This window comes from Sitophilus oryzae, unplaced genomic scaffold, assembly GCF_002938485.1.
Source record: "Sitophilus oryzae breed Bouriz unplaced genomic scaffold, Soryzae_2.0 scaffold_980_pilon_pilon, whole genome shotgun sequence".
Lineage (NCBI taxonomy): Eukaryota > Metazoa > Arthropoda > Insecta > Coleoptera > Curculionidae > Sitophilus > Sitophilus oryzae.
Genome location: NW_022147617.1, coordinates 3,896,042 through 3,914,188, shown reverse-complemented (window position 1 = coordinate 3,914,188; position 18,147 = coordinate 3,896,042). Strand labels below are relative to the sequence as shown.

At 30.5% G+C, this 18,147-nt stretch overlaps 1 protein-coding gene across 1 annotated transcript in view; it reads left to right on the top strand.

Moving 5' to 3' along the window:
* Window positions 1–17,859, top strand: part of LOC115891327 (lysosomal aspartic protease) — a 41,408-nt gene extending 23,549 nt beyond the window's left edge. The window contains exons 4-8 of the mRNA XM_030911771.1: window positions 5,168–5,286; window positions 5,356–5,555; window positions 13,111–13,292; window positions 15,358–15,539; window positions 17,598–17,859. Coding sequence (XP_030767631.1) covers window positions 5,168–5,286; window positions 5,356–5,555; window positions 13,111–13,292; window positions 15,358–15,539; window positions 17,598–17,765 — 851 coding nt within the window. The 3' untranslated portion in view covers window positions 17,766–17,859. The remainder of the gene's footprint in view (window positions 1–5,167; window positions 5,287–5,355; window positions 5,556–13,110; window positions 13,293–15,357; window positions 15,540–17,597) is intronic.
* Window positions 17,860–18,147: the final 288 nt, after the last annotated feature.

Here is an 18,147-nt window from a genome sequence, read left to right as displayed (position 1 = left end):
CATAACAGAATAAGAATACCATGCAATCTAAGTGAAATTAGTCAAGAAAAATAAGAATTGACTATAACTAAATTTAACTTCTCTAACATGTCTTGAAAACCGTTCTATAAAAAACGTAACATTCACCGGTCAACGTATCGTCGAAAATATATGGTCAAGAAAAGTTGAACCAATAATCCTACACGCTTTTCTTCATTTGAAAAATTCATATTTACAATTTTTGTTTATTTTAATTTACAAAATTTGGATGGGACAGATTCGCATTTATTAGAGCAAAGACGATTAAACTTGTTTCCATGGCTAACTAAGTGAAATTGTTTAAAAATGGTAAGAATTGGCTATAACTCAGTAATTTTTCGAAGAAAACATATTATAGCTTATATCGCTGAAAAGCTTAAAATATGGCGCTTCTTGTGACGTCATGGCCAACTATGGTTTCCATTTAAAAAAACATATGTTCGTATCATATGTCAAAAATGACAGGCTTTAGAAAAAAACGGAGGACACACTCTCATTAAGAATGTGATTTTCTACAACTTTTATCTGAAAACATTTTGTCTAAAATAGCTTATAATGGAATTAGGAACAACTTATAAAATAGCCGAAATTTGTTTTTTTTCGAAATATCTAGTAAGCCATGAACTTGTTAAAAAATCTGAAAGGCGCATATTTATGACCCCACAAAACTTCAATTCTTTCCCCATTTAACCGACTCTCTATCTCCAGTAGTTTCCGAGATACCCATAGAGAACATCGTAGGAAACTCACCCTGTATACATGTGGCAACCACGCTAACTGAATTATTCAAACTCACTGCTAGCATTCACGCCATTCGCTAGTAAAAGTTGGTTCCAAAAATCGCTGTTCAACTTTTACTGGCGTAGTCTCAGGTCTTAGCAAATCAGTGAATGGTGAGCTTTTACTAGTAATTGTTAACAATCACTGATTTCCAACTTTTACTGTAACATATTCTTACTTTATTTAATTTAATTTAAGCAGATAATTTTGCTTTCCATCGTGTTATCTTAAACTGCACTGAAAATGGACTTGTGCAGTTTTTAGATATCACTTGTGTCAATCAGAGTAATTTATTTTTTTATGCACTTGTTGAATAATTTCACACACAGACACTAGCGTGGAATAACCAAAATTTGACTTTGTGTGAATTATTCGATTGTTTGATTACTTATTAAAAAGTTAAATAATGTATTTTTTACCTGGTTTATGAAAATAAGTACAGAATATATTATATTTTTAAAAAGCTGATAACAAGGCAAATGAAATAGAAATAATAATATACAAACGCTGTTATTTATGAATCTGTAGTTTTACGCACATCACAAACACAAAAACGAGCATAGGTCAGAAATAAACTACTCAAAATAATTATCACATATTTTCTAAAAAAAATATTAATAATAAGACACTTGAATTCCCTGACTTACGATCTTAAATAGTATGGACACTGTAAAGGGAAATTCGATACAATAAGCCTATGCGCTGACCTGTAATTTTTAGTCGGCCGACTATCTGATTGCATGTGAGCGCGGCTCCATAAGGATATATCAGTTACAAGTGTACAACTAAATAGTCGGCCGATTAAAAATTGCTTGTCAGCGCATAGCCTCAGGCTACGCAATGTAATCAAATATTGGGCCGTTCGGCTCCATAAGAATGTATTGTTTTCACTTTTGCAACTAAATAATCGGCCGACTAAAAATTACATGTCAGTGCGTACCCTAATTATCCTAAAAAACTGACAAGAGAAAGGCAGAAAAATGCATGCTTCATTTAGAAATATGTACCTAATAATTACTTTTATTCAAATATATGCGATCATTGTTTTGAGTAGTGTACTTATGACTTGTATTTTTGCTGCAATATAAAACTTCGACGTTTGGATTTGTATTTTATTCATTATTTATAGCATACTCCTTAACTCCGAGTATCATCAGATCTTATTTATAAAATAAATGGGATGACATATTTTTGATTATAATAATTTCGACAATAATTTATTACTTAGTCGAGTTTTACACTATGCGTTTTTGCCGCATCACGATTCGCTCCCACAATTTCGGTAATATTTGGTAATATCGGTAATAGGACCTAACATATGTGTATCGTATGAGATTTTGCCATGATTACGAGTATAATGAAAAATAATATACAGGGTTATTCATCACATATGACAAGATAAGTATTGTAGTGATGTCCAAATAATTGGATTTTTTGAAACTGTGAGTGATGGGATCGTTGGAGGACTACTAAAGCTACAATTTAAAATTATCTTAAAAAGTTACCAAGTGTCCCAAATAAAGAAAAAATATCTATATAATATATAAAAGTTGTATTTTTTTAAATGTAACACCCTGTATGTTATAACACTTTTAGTTTCTACGATTAAAATAATGGTTTACCCCACTTAAACCTTACCGTTTTTGAAATATTTTCAATTTTGTGAAAATGCGGTAGCAATTTTAATTATTCATTTCTCTAGGCGTGTTTAAGTTTTTCAAACCAAATATTGTACTGAAGTTTTTCTATTTATTTGAATTTTGTGTTGTGTTGCAACTTTGATATTTTTTCTTTATTTGGGACACTCTGTACCTTTTGAAAATAATTTTAAATTGTAGCTTTAGTAGACCTCCAACGATCCCATAACTAACAATTTTTAAAAATCAAATCATTTGGCTACAATACTTCGTGTCGTATGTGGCGAATAACCCTAGTAGCTTTCTAGTAGACCCTATAATAGACTAGTTAAAGCCTGGCGCATCCGCCACGACATCAGGAAAAAAATACTTTTTAGTCTTTGTTTAATTAAATAAAAAACAGAAAATCCCGCGACGACAGTTTTTAGAAGAGCCAATTAGCTATCTTTTAGTAAAAAAAGCAACTTTCTAGAGCCAGTCGTTACTTCAGTAGAGACGACACAGATAAACATTAGCATTTTATACAGGGTGCTACAAATTCGAGGTACGAGCATTGATGTCTCGGCAACCGTAATAGATACGAACATGGTTAAATTGGGGCAAAGTGGCGCTTTAGGATGTTCACCAAGATGCCATCAAAAAAGTTTTAAAAATTTCTAGGATTGCTGAGTTTTTTGGAAAAAACTGATTTTTTTGAAAATCAATTTTATTTTTTCCTGTCGTTTCTTTTTAGAAAATCAAAAAACTAATTGCACATTCTCGTAGCCACTTTATTAGGGCTATCTGATAGTATTTTTAGATTTTCAAATTAGCTGATAATTTGTGAGATACACAGGCCAGCTTAATTTTTTTAAATACGGACCTGCATTTTTTATTTCAGATTTTGAAAGAACTCGGTCTCCTGAGTACAATGATATGCCACACTTAATTTTTTTTTTTTGTTTTGACATTTGAACACAATTTATTTAAACTAATTTCATGTCCGGCTCTGCTGTTTTTTAAATATTTAATCTATTCATCGTTACAATATTGATTAGCATTCAAACTTAACAATGACGTGGGGTAAACCATTGAATACGGAAAATAATTAATATAAATATAATATAGTATAAACAATCAAATCATTTTCCTGCGAAGATGGACTGGAAATGGTAGAGCAGTAAAATGTCCAGCGAGGTTCCTGGACCTATCGCCAAGAGGCTACATTACCTGACGTCATTTGAAGAGTACAAAATGCATTCGGAAGTATAAGAAGAAAGTTCAAGAGCTATAAATAAAATTGAACAAAAAATAAATTTGCGCAATAGGGAGGGTGGTAACCATAGTGGTAACTCTTTCGAACATGTAGAACATTAGAGACTATAGTAAACGCCACGAATGTTTGGGAGTGATTTATCGCTTGATGAAGTTAGAATCGACACGCGCGCTATCATTTTTACATTAAAAACGTAAATTTTTACCGCAGACGTAGGTTTTTAAAGGCCCGGTCTAATCATCTGCCTGCACTCTTCCTACTTATTCTAAAATGTTAGCGTGATTGACAAAGACGATACTATATCGCGTTTCTTTCATTGATTCGTTTTTTTGCGTCAGTCCATTGGTGTGCTTGCAGTGCGACCAATGGGGCATTCCATTTTATATTTATAACCAAATATATGTTTTGACAAGATTTTGATAGTTAAAACAACAAATTACAACTGATTATATATTGATTATTGTATGACTTGAAACACCGCGGCACTGGAATTAAGTTTTATGTGACCTTGAACAGATTAGTTCACATGGTAGCGACCGATGAATCGCTCCCAAACATTCGTGGCGTTTACTATAGTTTGTAGAAGTTGATTTATTTATAATAACTACGATTACTATTATACATATTATTAGATCGCACACTGGTATTTCAAATTCACAATAAAAAAAAGTTAAAAATAACATCTTTAAATTTCTGACCTGGTTGTTATTTATTTGAATCTTCCAATTGGCTCGATTTTCCTTATTTAATGTTAATTAGCGCGTTGTATTAAATGTTAATATTAATTATTAATATATTGTTGCGATGAATATAATCAGATTTCATAACTTAAGGAACCAGAGTCGGACTGAAATTATTTTTAATAATTAAATAGTTTTGTTGTTGTTAAGGTACCCAAAACAAAAAAAGTATAAAGTGTGGCATATAATTGTATTTAGGAGACCGAGTTCTTTCAAAACCTGAAATAAAAAATGCAGGTTCGTATTTAAAAAAATTAAGTTGGCCTCTGTATCTCACAAATTATCAGTTAATTTGAAAATCTAAAAATACTATCAGATAGCCCTAATAAAGTGGCTACGCGAATGTGCCATTAGTTTTTTTGATTTTCTAAAAAGTAACGACAGGAAAAAATAAAATTGATATTCAAAAAAATCATTTTTTTTCCAAAAAACTCAGCAATCCTTGAAATTTTTAAAACTTTTTTGATGGCATCTTGGTGAACATCCCAATACCTACGCAACTTTGCCCTAATTTAACCATGTTCATATCTATTACGTTACCGAGATACCAATGGTCGTACCTCGAATTTGTAGCACCCTGTATATGTAGATTAGATAAATTACAACAGTTTTAATTTCCATATCACCTCTAATGCCGTTATGTTCGATCGTTTGATATTATATGGACTGTGATGAAGAACGCCTTTCATTTGTACCCTTCTTTTGGAAGTATGGCTTATTCAAACTTTTTCTTACAGTTCTTCATAACAAGTATGATGCCACAAAATCTTCTACGTACAAGGAAAATGGAACCGAATTTGCAATTACATATGGTTCTGGCAGCCTTTCTGGATATTTGTCTACTGACTCCCTTAGTGTATGTATATTTATATTTTTGAACAATGTAGAAATACATGCATGTTAAATTTATCTTTAAATCTTTTAGGTCGGTTCTGTTCAAGTGAGAGATCAAACTTTTGGAGAAGCTATTAAAGAGCCTGGCTTAACGTTTATTGCTGCCAAATTTGATGGTATTCTCGGCATGGCTTATCCTCGAATTTCTGTCGATGGAGTTACTCCAGTATTTTATAACATGATTAATCAAAATTTGGTTGCTGCACCTATATTTAGTTTTTATCTGAACAGGTAAAGATATAATATTAAAATTTTATATAATGGCTTATACAGCGTCACAGATAAAGACTGTTCAGCCATCGTTCACCGTTATCATTATTTGTCAAAAAGGAGTTTTAGGGTGTGTCTGAGATCAGTTTATATTGTTTAGAGAATTTTAAGTACGTTCCTATATTATTGATAGAGCGAGTTCCGTTTTTTGGGCATTTATTCATTTTTTCAACTCTTCATCAGTTCAATCCCTTTAATTCCAATTCTTTGGACTGTTGAAATTCCTATTACTAAAGCATCAGCAACTCGCTATATTATTTAAAAACGCCATCAGTTTGTATTTTACATAGGAATTACACCTTTGCATTATACTTACTTCATATACGGCGTCCACGAGCAAGAATGTTCTACTAGCATCTCTTTCATGAGAAAAAATATTTATAAACTTAGCAATAAACTCTTGTTCGTTTTGGTTAAATCTTTAAGGCATTTTTTGCAATAAAAAAAAATTAATTTTGTTTTACAGCAACAATCAAATTTTAATTTTGACATTGATCGATGTCAATAAAATTATAACCTCAAATCAAATGACAATGACAATTACTAAAAAGAATATAGACGACACTAAGGGCGGATTTATCCAATTTCTTAATTGCTATTCCTTAATTCTTATTTCTTAGTCTGTAATTTGTAATTCTTAATACACAATTCTTTATTCCTTTTTTTAGAGACAGTTAACCAATGTCTTAATCCTTATTTCTTAATTCTTAAAACTGACACTAGTAGATCAAATCAAATCGTTTTTGTTTCGCTGTGTTATTGTGTGCAATGAGGTCCATACAAAAAATTGCAGCACTTTCGGGTTTGTTTATAACCACGGCTTGTTGTGTCGCTACTCTCGTGAATCGCCACCGAGGTTGTAGGTGATTTGGGGTTCGCCCCATGAATAGAAGAAAGGACATGGAAGGCAATTTTGGAACTCTAATACAAGATATGCCTTCCTTGGAATGGGACGAACAACAGTTCACAAAATACACACAAAATTAACATTTCAGAATTTCACGTATGCGCATCTACACGTTTTCCTTAATCGCTAAAAAGTTAAAAGTTGGGAACTTTCAAAATAAAGAATTACGAACCGTGGTTAAGAATTAAGGATTAAGACATTGTATAACCAAACTAACTGCATAACACGTATTTTATCTTTTTATAATTTAGCGAATAAGAAATAAGAATTAAGGAATAGCAATTAAGGAATTGGGTAAATCCGCCCTAAAACTCACCAAAACCTCGGAAGCATTCGGATCTTACACGGAGAGTTCGGTTTTGTTCGGCGAGAAGCGCTTTGCGGGAATTTTGAACATTATGAATAATCGAGAATCGAACAGTAATCACAGACAATAATTTTATTATGCGAAATTGTTAACAGTAGTTGACTGTTTTGGTTGTCATTTTGTTTTTTATAGTTTTTGACTATTTTTAGAAATATGGCTATATTTAAAAATTGATCTATATCTGGCTGATATTTGGTAATATACCTATAAAGCCTAGTGATTAGCCTTACTAAAGTGATTTTAGTCAAAGTTGCATTGATTATTGGTGTAAATTAAAAATTGTTTCATTTGCAGATTGCATAATCACTATCTAATTTGATGCATAAGTGAGAACCATAGCTTTACTTGGAGAGAGCTCACTATTCTCAAACTGGTTGAAGCCTGGCGCATCCGCCACGACATCAGAAAAAAATACTTTTTATTTTTTTTTAATTAAATGAAAAACAAAAAGTCCGGCGACGACAGTTTTTAGAAGAGTCAATTAGCTATCTTTTAGTAAAAATAGCAACTTTCTAGAGCAAGTCATTACTTCAGTAGAGACGACACAGATAAACATTAGCATTTTATATATGTAGATTCTACTCTCAAATCTTTTATTAAAATATCAGTTCTTAAATTGAATCACATTTTCATGGGGAAATAAACATTTTGGGAAAATTTGTTAGCTTAATTACTGTAACATATTAGAAATAAAAAAACATTTATAGTTCTAATAATCACAGACTTTATTAGAATGTTGCAGTTTCTTATCAGAAACTTATGGCTGTTCTATGTCAAGAAAATACAGTAATTACAACAATACAATACAATAATTTTAACAATAAACAATACCACATTATACAGGTTAGTAGCATAAGTAGTACAAAATAAATATAAAACCCTTAACCAACAGTCAATACATATTTACTTAAGTAAGACCAAAAACAAACGAAATAAAGCCTTAAACCAATAACCTCTTTCACTTTGTTGGGAATAATTCTTGCTTATCCATTTTCCTTTTATGGCTCATTATATGGTCTTTTTACTGAACTATATCTAACCCAATCTATTTTACCTATGATTACGATAATAATTGTAAGTTTTTTTTCCACATACTCATTATATTTTCTTGGCGAATGCATAATTTATCTTGATCTTCTGTTTTTCATACCACAGTTTATAGCTTTCCTTAGTATCAAAGTCATAGGCAAAGTTATGTGTTTCCATTTCCAATTTTACTTCATGGTGTTTACCTTCAAATGTTGTTGCAATATACGGCAACTTCCACAAACTATATACAGACTACCATATTTAGAGTACACAGTGGGCAAATAATACGTTTCTTCTTATTATAGTGTTTTCACAAAATTAAGTGAAACAATACAAATTAAAAAATAATCCAGTCTGTAATATTAATTATCAAAGTTCTATGAATCGCTGGATCCCCAAAACGCATTCACAAATTGTAAATCTTCTTTAAATGCTTTTAGTAGGTATTTTTTGTATTATTTTGAGTTTTTAACTTTGTTTTTAAATAGGGCCATATTTACTCTGATAATTATAAAAGTGCCGTTGTTTACAAAGTCCATCAACGGCAAAGTTCAGCTGAGTTTGACGTATACCGCGGTTGCGCGGTTCAGCTTCCGAGTATTTTGTCCTTAGAGAAGGAAAGAGAGACTCTCTTTCCTTGTCTAGGGTATGGTGAGTTTTAGTGTCGTCTAAAGAATATGCAGTAATTTACAAAATGCCATAATGGCGACACCAATTTCTTTCATCTGGCTGGCAAGTGATTGAGAGGGTTCGACAATATATGACGTGACGTTAGAGTTCACGTAGTCCGCATCATATGAGATTTTAATTATCTGATATTTAAACGAAATTTCATTATAGAACTTGACCTGCTCCTCTCAGGTATCTGTTCAAATTTGGCATTTACAGTAATAGTGTGGTAATAGGTTAGTGGGTTTAAAACAGTTTCAAATAGTTTAAAACAGGGGTTTTAAACTATTTGAAATAGTTATTAATTTTTGATTTTACATTACTACACCGATTTTCAATCATCGAGTTGATATTTTTTTGCTTTTTTTATTGATTAGCAGCTGTCTCTCGGTCAAATATTTGTCTAGTAAAAATATATTTAGTGAAATTTATTGATTCAATAATTAATAGTTTAAAAAAATAGTTAAGGGGTGTAAAGTATGAATAACTTCGCCACTTAGCGAGATGACATCCTGAAATTTAGATTTGTACACCCTGGAAACACATTTGCACATATTTGCACAATACTTAATGTCAAAATGTGTTTTTCATAGCCTACTTATAAAATTGATTTCTTTATAAATTTCTCTTATGCGTTTCTAATCAGATTAAAAATATAAATATAAACAACGCTTTATTGTACAAAAAGCCAAAATAGCTTCATCGACAAAGCATTTGCAAAATAAACAAAAGCACAAAAAAATATACTGATAATAAAAAATATCATACAATACAAATCAATTCAGAAAAATTTACGTCATTAATTTGTTAATAACTCTGTCGCAAATAGTTTCTGAAAAAAAAATATTTTTTTTAAAAGGTCCGATTAAATTTATATCTCCGAAACTAAAGTTTCAAAAAAAGTCATACTATACCAGAAATTAATTTACCCAGTAGTAGTTATAAAAAGCATTTTTGGTAAACTCTGTCTCAAATAGTTTCTGAAGTTAAATAATTAAATTAGTTTAAATATTTCTCTTAGTTAAATAATTAAATTGTTAAATATTATAATTTTTTTTAATTAATTTACTACTATATCGGGTCTTATTTTTTAAAAGATGAGTGAGGGAAAAAGTATATAGGAATGTGTCACCACGGTAAATGTCATCACACATGATAGAAAACTTTTATAGAAATAAATTTTTTTATAGAAATAGTTACAAGAAAATAATTAAACAATGGGTAATTAATACGGGAAGACAAGTATTTCACAATGTTATCGAAAATAAGAACTAAAAAAGAAAATATTGCAATCTCTAATTGTGATCTAATAATAATGATAACTCTAATAATGGTTTTCTTTTGCGATTAAAGTGATCTGTTGCTTTTTTTTGTGTGTATTGTTGTTTTTTATTTGATTTTATTTTATTTGTATGTATTTACTTTTTAAGATTTCAGTATGTCACACACAAACCAGCCTTGTGCAGGTTTCTGTGACCACCACCTGTGTTTTATTGTTGAAAAAATGTCAGTTTTGTGGAAAATGAAAAAAAAATGTATTTTATTTTTATTTGTATATTTTTCAATAAAACACTATTATATATTACATTTTTTACAACAAAATGTGCTTCATCAAAATTTATTAACTTATTCAAAATATTTAACTAAATCTATGACTAATAGATAAACATTAGGCAAACAAACAGGCTACCATCAGTTATTTTCGCTTCTACCACGAAAAACGACTGCTTTTGGCACACTTAGTTGAAATTTAAAAAAAAAATCAAGTTTTTTGAAATTCAATCAGGAAATCCATTTTTCGCCATTTATTTATTTAAATGTTAATTTTGAGAGGTTCCAAGAACAACTGGTTATTTTTTGCCATTTTTAAACCAATTTCAAGAAAAAACTATTGTTGGAGTAATCTATGACAATAAATAAAATAAAACTCTGACCATATGATGCGGACTTTATCTGTGACACTGTATACAGTAAATACAGGACTCATTTGCAACATAGAATATAGTTCTTATCACTTATTACATACCTTTTCCCAATATGGAAAGCAAAAAACAGACGCTGTAGGTAGTAAAGAAATACAGGATTGATATATGTACCATGTTATCATTTTAGTTTGACCCATTTTTAAAAGCTTATACTTTTTTGTTTGTCGGGTTAAAGCAGTCATTCAAAAAACATGTTGTAGCAGTTTCAGCCAAGTTTTTGCGAGTGTTGTCAAAAACGACAGTAGGTGTCACATGTCAGATTTTTAAAACTAAAAAAACTTTTTAAATGGGACACCCTGTATATTAGTAGCGCATTAGATAGCTTTGTTCGGGTTCTTGTTATTACCGATTCTGAACCATCCTAGAACTCTGCAACACATGCGCAAATGAAATAATGTCTTCATATTTCCTTCTACGCAGAAGCATCACAGTTCTAGGACGGTTCAGAATCGGTAATAACAAGAACCCGAACAAAGCTGATAAGTCCCCTTTTCTCCGAATTCAAAAATGTATCACACATTAACATTATAAACGTCATATTATGAAAAGCCTGTAGAAAATATTTCGGAAATGCATCGAAAAAGGTGGTCATGTAGAGCAATATAGATTATGAAAATGAATAACCTATAACTGTTTTTAATTCTATAGCTAGTTATTGTTCGTTAATGTGTTGTGCTACATTGATAAACAAATAACAAACATAATTTGGAAACAAAACCATTTATAAATATCTTGATTCGTTTAATTACCTAATTGTTTTTACATGCTTTTGTCAATCTTCAATTGAAATTAAGAAGAAGAATGCACATGTGTGATACATTTTTGAATTCGGAGAAAATGCGACTATCTAATGCGCTACTAATATACAGAGTGTCCCATTTAAAAAGTTTTTTTTAGTTTCAAAAATCTGACATGTGACACCTACTGTCATTTTTGACAACACTCGCAAAAACTTGGCTGAAACTGCTACAACATGCTTTTTGAATGAATTAAGCCAACAAACAAAAAAGTTATAAGCTTTTGAAAGCGGGTCAAACTAAAATGATAACCCGGTACATAATGTAAAGACAATATATGAGCAGAGATAGTGGTTCACAGTTCCTTTTAGTTCTGTGTCCCTATTGCTCTAGTTCCAGTAATTTTTTGTTACACTCGATTGGTTTTGTCTTGATATGCTAATTTTGTCACGATTGTGAACAATATCATCGGGTGTCAGCATAAACGCTCACTTCTTGCACGATTTAAAACTAAAACTTAACGGACTTACTAAAATCCGGCGATGCCCATAAAAGAAATAGAAGAAATGTCCACTTTGAAAAGTAAACCTTTTTGTCTTTTTTTAACATGTTTGAAGTTTAATTAGGGTGTATCTGCCAATATATTACACGTTAAAATTGAAATCCCCTAGAGAGGCTTGGTGCATTCTCCGCCGGTGCTGCCACCATCGGAGAATATGGTAAACAACTAGTATATACAAATACACGGGTTTAAATAGCGAGTATGCGAAAAATGTATTAATTAGTTACTCTAAAAGTGTTAGGAAGTATAATTTGTGAAAATTCTAAATATAAAAAACAATAGTAAATATTTTTATATCTTCAGAAGGTCTAACTTGTATTATCATTTATTATTCAAGTTAAAAAACTTTTTATATGAGTTCATCTATGGTAGCGAGCGTAGTTTTAATTGCCGGTTTTGCTGGTGGGACATAATTGGAGTTATTTCGGCTATAACGAAATTTTTTAAAGGTACATAATTATAATTTTAGAAGATATGTTCATAAAACATTTAATCACTAGTTGATTAAAAAAAGTATACTATTAATATTGCAAATTATATCTTATCCTCTCATAGTATCCTCTTATGTCTATTTAATTTTTTGATTATGTAATGAGCACTTTGTTTACTCACTTGTCTCGTCGAACTGCTTGAATCCATTTTTGCTTTTCATCAAATCGGTGTGAGAAACTATGAAGCTATAAAAAATTGTTTCGGGAGAATTATTGAATGTTATTGCACCCAACAACGCCTTAATTATGTTCTCCTATACGCGTTAACATTTTTTTCGGCAATTTTATTAACACTTGAAATTGTCACAACACGACGCCTAGTTCGAATTCTTTATTAAATTCTTTATCTTCACTTATTTTTTACTTTACCCGAAACAGCGTTACATCACACAAACCTCGTACCTGAGTGTTTTATAGTCTACTACTGGCACTAGCAAAAAAACTAAAATACTTAAATATTATGACAAAACCACGATTTCAATATTATTTTAATGCAATCAACATGACGCGACGGCGGCGTGAAATACATACTGATAATTTCTGATTTCTGCCGTTGAAGCGCTGCGGTCGGAATTTGTTGAAATCAACTGAAATGCACCAAGCCTATAGGATGAGTCTCAATATTTCGTAATAAGACCCCATTATTTTATTTTACAATAATTTTAAATTAATACCAATAATAATAAATGAAAATATTATGTAACTAATAGAAAATAAAAACTTTTAACTTATCCATTAACGCATAAATCATCATAATTATTTGTTATAGAGACCCTGACGCACAAACCGGAGGCGAAATTATTTTGGGCGGATCAGATCCTAACTATTATGAAGGAGATTTTACTTATCTGCCTGTAGATCGTCAAGCGTATTGGCAATTTAAAATGGATAGTGTACAAGTGGCTGATCAATCATTGTGCAAAGGCGGATGTGAAGCTATTGCTGATACCGGTAAGCGTTAAACTGTACAGTAAATATCGGATAAAAAAAATGGAAACAATGCTGATCTATTCTTCAACTATTCAAACCTTATCTGAATGTAGATATGCTAGAATATCAATTGAATATTGTTTTTTATATTGTAATGGATATAAATATATTCCATACATTCCTGTTGACATAGTTTCAACAATTCAACTTCAGCATCAATATTCAACTTCAATATCAAAGAGCTAAAAATTGGTTCTGATAATAGTTTCTTTTTTAAATAAAATCCAGTGGCGTTATCAGATTTTTGCTATTCTTTGTCATTATTTAATTACACAAAGTTATTTTTTAATGGGATAACCCGGATAACCTGTATTTTTTATATTGAAAAAAAAAACATTTGCGCTTCACCCAAAAGTAGATCTCTCATAGAATATTTTGAGCATAATTTTCCTCCAAATACTATAAAATAATAATTTGTTAAGTATTGTTGTCTTTTATTGAAAAATGGCTTTTTATTGAGCTATAAGGTATAAGAAACCCTAATACAGTTTGAAAGAGCATTTTAATACCCTTCAATTTATTTTAAAAAATTCAGGTTGTTTCATTTTAAATAACAAGGTTTTGATGTAAAATATATGTTTAAAATAGACTAGCAATTTTTGATTCCCCCTACATATTTATAAAGCAATCAAATTCTTCAGTAAGGGTTCTCTGGCTTCAAACTCAGCACAATAATTAATTCTGAAAAGTACAGGTTACAGGTTGTTGACAATCTTTTATTATGCATATATATATATATATATATATATATATATATATATATATATATATATATATATATATATATATATATATATATATATATATATATATATATATATATATATATATATATATATATATATATATATAAATATCTTAAAAACTAAAGCTTTTGAACATATTATTTAACACTTATAATAAATACATTTGAGGTCTGATGATCCAAAAATTAAAATATGAGGCGTTCCGTAAAAAAATATTTTGATGTGGATCTTAGTTCTGAAACACCCAGTATGTTTCAAAATAATTTTAAATTATTCACATTTTCTCCCCACATATACGCATAGACAAATTTGTTTCTACATCTTTCCATTTCTGTATAATCAACCAAGTCGAATGAGGTGCGCCACCCCCTGTATATACCGGGTGCGTCTCAAAAGTGGCTCACCCCTATAACTTTTTACTTTTCATTTAAAAAAAACCGAGATTTAATATGTTAATATATGACATAAATTAAGATTGATTGACGTATTCAATTGTTTTCGGCCACTTCCTGTTTCACCGGAAATGACTACAACTTTTGATTTTTAAATGGCACCCTCGGTGTTTTTTTACCTTATTCGATAGAAAATAACACTGAATAGAATGACATCGCGGTTCATAACGAAAATTTGACTCAAATACCGAGTGTGTGGTATCAAATTATTCGTAAAAAATGCCTTTTCCAAATATGATAATGAGCCACCCTCGATCCATTTGAAAAAATTGAGATATTATTAAAAATACGATTTGGGCATCTTTTATCCGGTCAGTATAAGACAATAAAAACATTGACTATCAAATCTCTTTTTTCAAGGCTCCTTGATTAAAAATTAGTATTTTTAACACAGTCATGGCACTCTAGATTGAAATTTAAAATACAATTTTGATTAAAGCGAAAATGTCAAAAGTTGACATATATTATGTCATTCTATTTAGAATGTCATTTTCTATCGAATAGGGTAAAAAAATACCGAGGTGCTATTTAAAAATCAAAAGTTGTAGTCATTTCTGGGGAAACAGGAACTAATTTATGTCATATACTAACATACCAAATCTCGTTTTTTATCTGAAAAAATAAAAAAGTGATAGGGGTGAGACACTTTTGAAACGCACCCGATATATATAGGCTCTTGTAACTAAGTTTTACTGAACTTTGTGCAATAATGGTCGTATATAAATGATATAATAAGGTTCGTTTGGTATATAAATGACTTGAATTTGAACAACTTTTAGTTCATGTTAAAGCAAATGAACCATTGTGTGAAACATTATTATATTTTAGGAACTAGCCTAATTGCTGGACCAACGGAGGAAATTGCAGCACTTAATAAAGCTATTGGTGCTTCCGCTATTGTTGGTGGAGAATATATAGTTGACTGTAATAGTATTTCATCCTTACCAAAGATTAACATTACCCTAGGCGGTAATTTATTTACCTTGGAAGGTGAAGATTATGTACTAAAAGTAAGATAAATTTATTTTATTCTATTATAAATTTTCAGAAAATACACTATAAAATACATTAATTATTTTATACACTTTACAAAATAACAATAATATGTTATTAAAATAACGGAAATACACGTTTTATGTTGTTGATATCGTTACTTGTAAACGAGAAAAGCCTATGTTATATTTACAGGGTGTTCCTTGATGACATGCTAATATTTAAGGAGGTGATTCTTGGACCTATTCTTCGGAAAAAAACTTCATGTGAATATATGTCCTAAACATTTTAACGTTTCAGATACAGGGTGGATAAATTTTCTATTTTTTTTCAAAATATATGTGATGATATATTTGATACACGTCTTCCATGCATCAAAATGCTTATTTTGATATACAAAAAAGATGTTTTATTTCTTAATTTGCTTCCAACCGATGCAGAAATGATTTCCACTCAACAGTCACCGCATCATTAGCGTAACTAGCAATTTATCCTGGGGTGGGCCTGGAGGGGCCTGGGGTTGAGCCGGGGGGCAGGGGGGGGAATAGGTGTTTTTTTTAACGAAAAATAATTAAAAAAACACATTTTTTTTTTGAATAAAACGTTTCCATGAATTTCTCTATCAATAAATTTCATAGACATGGTTATCAAACCGTGTTCCCGTAGATTACTTAAATATCTACAAATTTTCTAAAAAAAATAAAAATTAACACATTTTTTGAATACAACAAAATAATATTAACTAAACAAAACTAGAAAACGTCATTTTTACTGCATCACAAGCAATAAAAATTAATACGTAGCCAAGAGTCATAATTCAGGATTTCTCTGGGGGGCGCCCAGCATTAACTTTGGGGGGGGGGAGTGCACCCCCTCCCCCACCCCCCAGGTACTACCTGTATACCCCCTGGTACCCCTGTTGTTACGCCAATGCACTGCATCATATTTTTTTGCGATTTGACCCTGAAATAAACTGACTTGAAATTTTTTTAAGCAAATACTATGCGTCGGACGAAAAAAATTAAGAGATAAAAAAGGTTCTGAAATGAATGAAGATTTTGAAAATAATTTTTATTTTAAGTTGGGGTGTACCATTTTTTTCTCCAAAAATATTCAATGTAAAACCCGTACGTACGGTTATAAAACACTTTTTTTAGAAAAATTTACCCATCCTCTATCTCAGAAATTAAGATGTTTAGGATTTAGGACATACATTCATATAAAGTTTTTCTCTTAGAATAGACCCTAGAATCATCTTAAATATTAGCATATCATTAAGAGTCCATTTCATTAGTCTGAAAAAGTAGCAAAATAAACGTTCGGCATTTAATGTTTTATGTAAATCTGGCTAGGTATTTTTACACAAATGAAGAAGGAAATTAAAGATAAAGGATTAGGACTATATCCGTATTGTAGCACGTTTTTAGACAACTTCTTATTTTTAAGATTTTGATGGTCAAATATCAACAAAATATTCCTTATGTTTGGACTAAATTTTCTCAAAAATAAAGACAATTTAAAATTCCGTTACAATACGGAAATAGATTTCCGTTTGAACCGGAAAAAGTTTTGTGATTACAGTGATATATAATTTATATGATTTTATAACAAATTACTCGCTATTTTATGGCAAACGCTGAAGCTCTGCAAACCTTAATCAAAGTACGTGTGTTTGGAATTTTGGGTGTGGCTTAACACGAAAGGATCGGGCTAAGCCTTAGGCAGATTTCTGAAATATAATATATATTTCCTTTAGCCACAAACCCGCTTTACCCGACCCCTGAGAGCGACCCGAACAGTACAGCATAATGGACTCTTAAAGAACACCCTGTATATATTATTCATGTATTTTTGGTATCCAAATTTTTATAATTAAGAAAATAATTTATTTTTAGTATAGTATCACTAGTAAAGAGTCTATTATGTCAAGTTAAAGACAATTGATGGCCATTTATTAACTTAACTAAACACTATACATCAATTTTTTTGGTTGCAAATTAATAAACTTTTAACAATTCATTTATTTTATCTTTTTTTAAGTCATTATTTTATATTTTTTTAATTATTTCTTATAGGTATCAGAATTAGGTCAAGTGACATGCATCTCTGGCTTTCTTGGACTTGATGTACCAGCCCCTGCAGGTCCATTATGGATTTTAGGTGATGTTTTTATTGGAAAATATTATACTGAGTTTGATGCTGGCAATAACCGTGTCGGTTTTGCTACGGCAAAACGGGGTTAATTATGTTATTAATTATATTATAGTTCTTTTTGGCTGTATAACTAGATTTTTAAGCTATAGATTGAAAGATAATAAAAGTTAAATTACTACTTGATATATTACTTTGAATCCTATATGATTATAGGATAAAAACTACAAAATATCACCACGGTTGGCAAAGACGATTTCCGTGTGTATTGTCTATGACGAGTACAATTAATTCACAATGTACTGAACAAAGAATAGCAAGAATGCGAAACGCATGAGAAGGGTTGCATTATTATGTAGTTCTCAGCGATTCACTTCTAGATATGTAAATATTGGTTAATATAAGTCTCTTGCAAAGCCTGTATATAAAAAATAATTTAAAAAAATTTCTATACCTATGTGGCGGATTCATCTT